General features: G+C 49.4%; 1 protein-coding gene across 1 annotated transcript; it reads right to left on the bottom strand.

Annotated features, from left to right (window-relative positions):
* Positions 1–658: 658 nt before the first annotated feature.
* Cd79a (CD79a molecule) lies at positions 659–5,034 on the bottom strand. Its single transcript, XM_034483773.2, has 5 exons — positions 4,881–5,034; positions 3,169–3,462; positions 2,935–3,053; positions 1,233–1,301; positions 659–1,102 (listed from the first exon to the last, which is right to left on the bottom strand). Exons 1-5 carry the CDS (start codon positions 4,948–4,950, stop codon positions 989–991), a joined length of 666 nt encoding a protein of 221 aa, XP_034339664.1. The 5' UTR covers positions 4,951–5,034; the 3' UTR covers positions 659–988.
* Positions 5,035–8,903: the final 3,869 nt, after the last annotated feature.

Genomic DNA, 8,903 nt, shown 5'->3' with positions numbered 1-8,903 from the left:
AGGCGTCCTCTGAGATTTCAGGCTTTGTCCTTTCCCCAACTGTTGTTATCCCCCGGGCTCAGGCCAGCCAGCTTGTGTCTGTTTCTTCCTTTGACTTCTATCTCTGCATCCTTGTCTCTGGGGATTCCCCTGAGTCTCCTCCTTGCCTCCTGTCCTTTAACAACAGTTCCATGTTGGCTCTTCTCATCCCAATAATTGTCAGGACACTCTAAAGCTCTCTGTCACCCCCAGGTTCTTAACAGAAACTCTGTAAATCTGCCTATGCAAGTGAACCCATGAGGGAATTAGGTCCCGCTCCAGGAAATAATACTGTGTGTTCTCAGAGCTTAAATATGGGTAAAAATTTGGTAACACCCGGGGCTGGTTCCCCCTTTGCTTTGGGATATGCGGAGGGTGAGGCCCTATAAAGGAGATAAACCAGCATTTCAATTAGGGTGGGGACTTCCCCAAGAGACTTCCTGTTATTTGGGGGTGGGGGTGGGGGGTTGGGGAGGACAGACAGCAAGGACTGTCTGGTCCCAGATCTCAAAAGTGGGCAGGTGAGAACTTGGGTCCAGAATCCCGGGTCTGAGGGAGGAGGGGATTTGGGCTTTCTGCTCCTGGTTCCTGGCAGTGTTGAGGAGCAGTCTACATGAGATCCATGACTCCTGCCAAGGGCTGCTTTGGGAAGGATTTATTATCACTTAAGTGGCCATGACAGATCTGGGAGGAGGGGGGTGACACTAACGAGGCTGCTGTAATCAGCTCCCCTAGAGGCAGCGATTAAGGGCTCATTACCCACTAGAGAGGGAACCCTAGTGGGGAAGGACAGATTAGGTGGGAGAACAGGGTGGGGCAGCCTGGAGGCAAGGGTGGGACACTCCAGAGGGACAGGCACTGCAAAGGGGGGACTCCAGGGGAAGAGCAGAGAGCAGGGATGCTGAGTTGGGCATATGGCAAACAGGGGACAGCACAGCAGGACTGGGAGGGGGAGGGTGGGGGGCGACAGTCATGGCTTCTCCAGCTGGACGTCTCCAATGTGGAGGCTGCCCACATCCTGGTAGGTACCCTGGAGTCCCCTGGAGATGTCCTCATACATAGAGCAGTCATCAAGGTTCAGGCCCTTCAGGGAACAGAGAGAGGAGACATCAGTACCCTGACAGCTTCGGCCCCTGCCCCCAGTCCACCCCAGGGCGGGACCCAATGCAGACACCACCCCCCATGCACCAAAGCCAGATGCATTCAGTGCTTACCTCATACAGATTTTCGTCTTCGTAGTCATCTGGCATGTCCACCCCAAACTTTTCATTTTGCCACCGCTTCTACAGAAGGGGATGAGGTATAAGGGCGTTTAGCAAGGAGGGAGGTGAAGGGTTTTTAGACCCTCTCTGACTAGCAAGTGCTTTATCAGACAAAGCAAGGGACACCCCCACCCACCTCCGCCATATATTGGGATCTTGGCAGATTCAATTCTCTACCCCTCTCTCCTCTCTTTCTTCTTCTTTTTTTAAAAAGATGTATTTATTTTATGTATATAAGTACAATTACAGCTGTCTTTAGACACACCAGAAGAGGGCATTAGATCCCATTACAGATGGTTGTGAGCCACCATGTGGTTGCTGGGAACTGAACTCAGGACCTCTGGAAGAGCAGTCAGTGCTCTCAACTGCTGAGCCATCTCTCCAGCCCCCTCTCTTTCTTCTTATGGACCTCAAACTTTGAGCAATCTTCCTCCCTCACCTTCAAGTGGACTTAACCATTACACTCCACTGACACTCGGGATTTCTATCTAGCAAGAACTTCCTGGAAACTCAGTGTGGACCAGCCTGGCCTTGAACTCCAGAGAGATGTGCCTGCCTCTGCCTCCCGAGTGCTGCTAGTATCAGAGCTGTGCACTGCCGTGCTGACTCGCTACTATTCAGTGACAAGTAGAACAGTGAGGAGGAGGAGGAGTGCTGAACTTCTGTAATTCCAGTGCAATTCCTCCTCCTGAGGCAGGAGGATTGTGAATTCCAGACCAATATGATCTATATAGTGAGTTCCAGCCCAGCCTGGACTACATAGCAAGATGCTGTCTTACCCTCCTCACAAAAAAAATAAAACAAAAAACAAAACAACCAAACAAAAAACAAGACAAAACCCAAAACAACTGGTGGTGACACATGCCTATAATTTCAGTGCTTGGAAGATAAAGATAAATCAGGCCAGCCATGGAGATATAGCAAGTTTAAGGCTAGTCTAGACTAAAATCTAGAGGAAAAAAAAAAAAGTGAAAGCAAAGAAAGTCCAGGAGCTAGCTCAAGCTGGTAAAGTACAAGCTGGTAAAGTACATACATTTGGTCTGGGACAATCCCACAGTGGAAGGAAAGAATCAACTCCTGAAAGCTGTTCTCTGACCTCCACACTCACATGCCCACATACTCACTGATAAGATATGAACAAAGTGGATGCAGGGTGCTGTTGGCACACAACTTTAATCCCAGCACTTGGGAGGTAGAGGCAGGTGGATCTCTCTGAGTTTGAGGCCAGCCTGGTCTACAGAGTGAGTTCTAGGACAGCCAGCTCTACAAAGAGAGACCCGGTCTTGGGGAGAAAAAATGAAAAAGAAAAAGAAAGGCAGAAGGCAGGCATGGTGGCATACACCTTCAGTCCCAGGCTAAGGAGAAGCAGGGCCTCTGGGAAGACACACCTTCTTTCCTTGTCTTGGCTGCATTTACAGGGGACTTCCTTTGGTGGGCCAGGAGGACAGTGAGAGGGTATCTATGAGGGCCAGTGGGGAGATGCTGACCCTCCTCAAGCTCAGTGCTACTGGAAATCCTTCTGGTGGTTATTCCCAGCCTCCCAAACTTTGAAGGAAGAACCTCAGAATCCAGAGGACCAGCTGGACACTGGGAGTCACAGGCCAGGTCCATGTAAGCCGAGATGACTTGAGGGTGTCACTCTGGGAAGACTCACCCTGAATAGCAGCAGTGTCCCTGGTACCACTGCACAGAACAGCAAGATGATCCCTTCTGCCGTGATGATGCGGTTCTTGGTACCTTCCCCCATGTCCAGAAAGGGCCTAGGGACTGGCTCTGTGAAGACAGGGTGCTGTTCAGAGTTCTGGTATCCCTTCCTCTCCCAGCCCTACCCCTTGTGAAGTCAGGGAGTCCTTGTGTGACTGGTTGCAGAGCTCCCCTCCCTACTCACTGCGCACTCGGAGGTAGGTACCACAGGAGCGTTTTAGCATGCTGTTCTCCATCACTTGGCACCAGTACAAGCCCCTGTGGCTCTTGTTCACTTCAGAGAAGATCAGCTCGCCTGTGGGACCCAGGCCAGGACCTAGTGACACTGGGGGCCATGTGTTGTTGGACTGAAGACTGAACCACCATGTGATATTAGGGTTCTTGCCGTTGTTTTCACAGATGAGGCGGGCCTCCTCGCCAAAGTTCACCGTCAGGGATGGTGGACCCCTTTCTACCCGCAGGGCCTGGCATCCAGGACCTGTGGAGAGAGGAGAGGAGACGAATGGGTCAGAGCCTGGAGATGGAGATGATTGCCCCAGCCCAGACTCCTTTCCACCAGAACCCTCAGGAGTGGAGCTGTACTGATTGGTAATGGTACCTAGAAAAAGCATTGTTCCCCGGAGACATACCCTATGGCCCCTTTCTTCCGTTTCCCCTTTGCATTTTGATGCTCCCCCCCACCCCCAACCAGCCCAGGGACTCTCTCATGATGACCTTCCCATTGGTACCCATCCCTCACAACTCTTAGGCCTCACAAAACCTTAGGCCCAGAGTGGGTGGGTCTCAGCCGTACCCAGCCCATTGGGAAAGGTACTAGAGCCCATTTCCCACCTCCCTGAATCTGGCCTTTAATGGCCTTGGCTTGTTTTCTGTGCCTAGGCTGTTTCTCATCTCTGTAATTTAAGTGTGGCAATCTGCCAGGCAGTAGTGGTACACGCCTTTAATCACAGCACTCAGGAGAGAGAGTCAGGCAGATCTCTTGAGTTTGAGGCCTGCCTGATCAGGGCAGCCAGGATGGCACAGAGAAACACTGTCTGGAAAACCAAAACAACAAAAGGAAGAAACCAGTGTTTCCGGCACGGGGACTGAGTTCTGTCTGGGGTATCAGAGGAGGCTCAGAGAGACAAGGGTAGACTGGTGGCTATGGTGTCTGCTCTTGTGTTTATCTTGAACCACTCCCCCCTCCCACCTCTGTTCTCAGCCTCCTCCAGCACCACACTGGCTTGTAGCTCCCTTTGTGGACATAACAGGAAAGAGGAAGGTCTGAAGTGAAGAAGAAAGGGAGGGGAAAGAGGCCCCGGCAAGTTCCTAGTCACCGGCTTAAGACTCAGACAGCGGGACTACAATCCCTGGTCCTAAGACCTTCCCCTCTGAAAACCTAGGTCAGTGTGGTCACACTTGGGTGGGGGAGGGGAATGGAGCACCTGAGGAAGCATGCCCTCCAGATGTAGGCACAGGGAAAAACAAGCACCATTTTCCTCACTGACACCCTTTGGTATCTTGGTGCCCTGATGTTCAATCAACACTTACCTCAGTTCCTCATTCTGACTTGTGGAGAGAAGGTCATGTGTTGTGGGGCAAGGTGGTTTTGATCCTAACAGTGGACCTACTCAAGCCTCCTCCAGCCTGTGGCTTGGTACAGAAGGCTTTCCCTGATTCCCTCCCCCTACTCCTTTTCTTTTGGGGACAGATAATCAGTAAATTGCCCAGGTTGGCCTAGATAGAACTCATTATGTAGCCCAGGCTGGCCTCCAGCGTAGTATTCCTCCCTCCTCAGTTTCCTAGAGTTCTGGCATTAAGAGATGCCCTGTCTGGCCATTTCTGACTCTACTCTGCATCTCTCCTGTCAGCAGCACCCTCCCGCGCCCCAAGGCACCTCCCCTTTGGCCACATTACCCAGGCAGGCTTCAGAGAAGAGGAGGAGGAGGAGAGGCAGGGCTCGGAGGACTCCTAGACCCCCTGGCATCGTCTCCCAGTGAGTCGGTTAGTCTGGGTGACCCTAGCCTTGAGGTACAAGATTCCACTCCAAACTCCGCCTCATTTCCTGTTCGGCCCTGCCGGAGATGGGCTCCAGTGGCCCTTACTCCTGGCCCTTTATTTGCCATATGGCGTGGGCCCTGAGAGAGGAACTGCTCTGCACCTGGGCTGGCCACAATTCCCTTGAGTCTCTAGTGCGTGGGGTCGGGGAGAGGTTGGTTCATCACCAATGAACCCGGGAAAGGATCCCGGTGAGCCAAGGTTTTGGGTGCCTGAGACAACTTTGGCTTGGGCTCTCACTAATATTGGGCAAAACTTATCATCCCATCCGCCCTTCTCTCTCTCTCTCTCTCTCTCTCTCTCTCTCTCTCTCTCTCTCTCTCTCTCTCTCTCTTTGAAACAGGGTTTCATATAGCCTGGGTTGGCCTTTGAATTCACTATGCAGGTGAAAAGGGTCCTTTGCTTATTACCAGCTTTATCATTTTTAATTGGTGAAGCTTTATTTAATGTGTGAGTGTTTGCTTACATGTGCTCATGCGTACCGTGTGTGTGTGTGCCTGGTACTTGTGGAGACCAGAAGAGGGCTGCAGATCCTAGGAAATAGAGTTATAAGTTGTTATGTGGGTGTTGGGAATTAAACCCTGGTTCTCTGCAAGAGCAGCCAGTGCTCCTAACTACTGAGTCAATCCCCCAGCCTCTGAAAACGCTCTTGAAGTCCCGATCCTCCTGTCTCTGCCTCCTCCTTCTGAGTGTTGTGATTACAGATGTGCTCCACCATGCCAGGCAAACTTTTTCTTTCAGTGTAAGAGATGACACCCTGGGTCTCATGCGTTCTAGTGACTACTCTGCTGCTCAATGAGACACTCTCATCTTCAAGTTCTTTTATAGCCTCTCAGTAGGGCAGAGGTCGCCCTCCTCTTGACAGAGAGGAAACTGAGGTGCAGTGAGGGGGAGTGGTCACTTGCCCAGTGCTGCACACACAGTCTAGGTGGCTGACGTGTGGTGGTGGCTCATGCCTCCGATTCTAGATCTTGGGAGGCTCAGAATAATTAATCAAGAGGCTAGCCTGGGCTATGTAAGAAACTGGCAGATTATGGAGCAAAGGGAGGGGACAACAGTGAGCTCACAGGCCAGCCAGTTTGACCAGTATATTAAGCTCTGGGTTCAGTGAGGAGAGCCTGTTTTTTTGTTTTCTTTTAGAGGTGAGGAATTAGCTGGGCAGTGGTGGTACATGACTTTAATCCCAGCACTCCAGAGGCAGACACAGGCAGATCTGAGTTCAAGGCTAGCCTGGTCTTCAGAGTAATTTCCAAGACAGCCAGGGCTACATAAGGAAAACTCTGTCTCAAAAATGCTGCATAAATTTTTTTGCAAACTACTTTTAATAAGGGTTCAACCTCTTCTAGCCCACTACTTGGCAGAGGTAGTGGAAGAGAAAAGTTATTAGGATGTGGGGGAAGTGGACCTGCTCAAGATTAGTTCTTTGGGGCTGAGCTCGATCTTCTTTGTCAGCAGTTCAGTCCTGTATCAAACACCAAATACGACTCAGCAGCTGCAGACAGTCCTCTAGGCAGGCAGGCAGCAGACACGAACCAGCAGTCACAGTCCAGTCCTTTCAGCAAGCAGACACCGGGCAGCCATGGTTCAATCCTGAAGAAACTGGCAGGCTCACCAACAAGCCTAAGGCAAAGCGGTGGAAGTGGCAAGCTGCCGCAGGAACCTCACAAGCAGTTCTTGGGCAAGTTTCTCTCAATGGCGGTGTTACCACAAGTTGAGCTCAACAATGCTATGTAAGGCGAGCTAATACAAGCATGTTGTTAGCAAAGAATAACAAGGAGGGGCAGACCAGACCAAGGCTCAGTGCTCGTCTCCCACTGTCTCTGGGTCATATTTACACTCCTTCATCACTGGTCCTTCCATGTTTATTATATCCAAACGTCCTTTCTCCTGTGTCTGCTTCAGGAAAACAGTCTTTCACTTGTTTGTTTTAGAAAGACATCCTTTCACCTGTGTGCTCCAACAAAACACCACTTGACATAACTGACTTTCTGAAGAACTAGTTTAGACTTCACAAAAAGAAAAAAAGGGGGCTGGGTTGGGGGGAATGAGAAATTGGATGGCTCAGTGGTTAAGACCACTTGTTTTTCTTGATGAGGAACTAGGTTTAAGTCTTATCATTCACATGGTGGTTCACAAACATACATATAAACACTAAATAAATCTAAAAAATAAACTACAAGCATTTGTAAACATTTCTTTAAAGCCAGATAGTGGTGGTGCACACCCACCCAGCACCAACACTCAGAGGCAGAGGCAGGAAGATCTCTGTGAGTTCAAGGCCAGCCTGGTGGTCTACAGAGGGAGTTCCCGAACAGCCAAGGCTACACAGAAAAATCCTGTCTTGAAAAACAAAACAAGCCGGGCGGTGGTGGGGCACGCCTTTAATCCCAGCGCTTGGGAGGCAGAGGCAGGCAGATTTCTGAGTTCGAGGCCAGCCTGGTCTACAGAGTGAGTTCCAGGACAGCCAAGGCTATACAGAGAAACCCTGTCTCAAAAAAAAAAAAAAAAAAAAAAAAAAAAAACCAAACCAAACCAAACCAAACCAAACCAAAAACAAGAAAGAAAGGAGCGGGCCTTCAGCTTGTACATGTTCTGTAAACTGGTGAGAGCAAGCACACAGGCATGTGCACACACAAGTAAACAAAAGGAAAACATCAGATTCGAGTGGCGGCCTGCTTCTGTCATCTCCAGATGACCCCTGTTTGATTACCAGCACCTGCATGGCAGCTCCCAGCTAATTCCAGGTCCAGTGGTTCTGACACCCTTTTCTTGCCTCTGTGGCACCAGGCATGCAGACAGTGCACAGGCATATGCAGATATAGCAACCATACGCAGAAAAATGAATGCATTTACAATGTTAACAAGAGTCTGATTTATATCCAGAGAAATGAGATCTGAATGGGAAGTGAACTTTTGAGATACTGTAAGTAGTTAGGTGATTTTCACATATGTAAAGACATGGCAAAATATGTTTATTAAAATAGGTGTATTGGCATATGCCTATAATTCCAGAGTTTGAGACAGGATAAAGTCAGCCTATTCTGCAGACTTTGCCTTGGACAAAAAAACAAAAACAAAAACAAACTCCAAATCAAATCAGATCAAAACAACAAAAGGGAAGCAGAGGCAGGAGGACTGTCATGAGTTCCAGGATAGCCAGAGTTATAAAAGACCCTAATACAAACAGACAGACAGACAGACACACAGACAGACAGACAGACCAACTCCAAAAATAAGGGCTAGAGAGATCAGAGACAGCTCAGCTGTCAAGAGCATGTATTGTTCGTGTAGAGGACAGAGGTTCATGCTCTGAACTCACCTGTGGTGGGTGACAACTGTTTGTAATTCCATATCAGATGATCCAACTCCTGAAGTACAGGGCCTCATGCACACATGCAGTGCATACACGCACACATAAAGTAGCTCTTCCAAATAAAAAAATAAATGAAAAAACTTGCAAGAGGCTTTAGGGGGCAGTGGAGTCATGAAGAAAACAAAAAAACCACAGGATATTTTCCGTAGGAAAAATGGCAAAGGAATTCCAAGGTACACCTGTAGAAGGAAGGACAGCCTTTGTAGTACAATGGGCTAGCTAAAAGCCAGAGTAGGAGACAAGTCAGTGGAGAAATGGGAAGGAGAAAAAAAAAAAAACCTGGTATAGATGATGCAGTTGACTGATTTTTCTCTTCTTTTTCTCTGTGTAGCCCTGGCTGTCCTGGAACTCACTATGTAGACCAGGCTAGCCTTGAACTCAGAGATCTGCCTGCCTCTGTCTCCCAAGTGCTGTGATTAAAGGTGTGTGTGCCACCATGCCTGGCAGTTGACTTGTGTTCCAAAGGCAAAATGTCACTGTATGCTGTTTGGGAAGAAAGGCCTGTGGTA

Source organism: Arvicanthis niloticus, chromosome 1, assembly GCF_011762505.2.
Source record: "Arvicanthis niloticus isolate mArvNil1 chromosome 1, mArvNil1.pat.X, whole genome shotgun sequence".
In the NCBI taxonomy this organism is placed as follows: Eukaryota; Metazoa; Chordata; class Mammalia; order Rodentia; family Muridae; genus Arvicanthis; species Arvicanthis niloticus.
Note: the sequence above shows the minus strand (reverse complement) of the source record. Positions and strands in the feature narration are given on the sequence as shown.

Coding starts and splice junctions, on each gene's coding strand:
- Cd79a (XM_034483773.2), bottom strand. CDS start 4,950: ATGCCAGGGGGTCTAGGAGTCCTCCGAGCCCTGCCTCTCCTCCTCCTC. Junction 3,054..3,168: donor TACCTACCTCCGAGTGCGCA/GTGAGTAGGGAG, acceptor CTGTCTTCACAG/AGCCAGTCCCTAGGCCCTTT. Junction 1,302..2,934: donor GGACACTGCTGCTATTCAGG/GTGAGTCTTCCC, acceptor CCCCTTCTGTAG/AAGCGGTGGCAAAATGAAAA.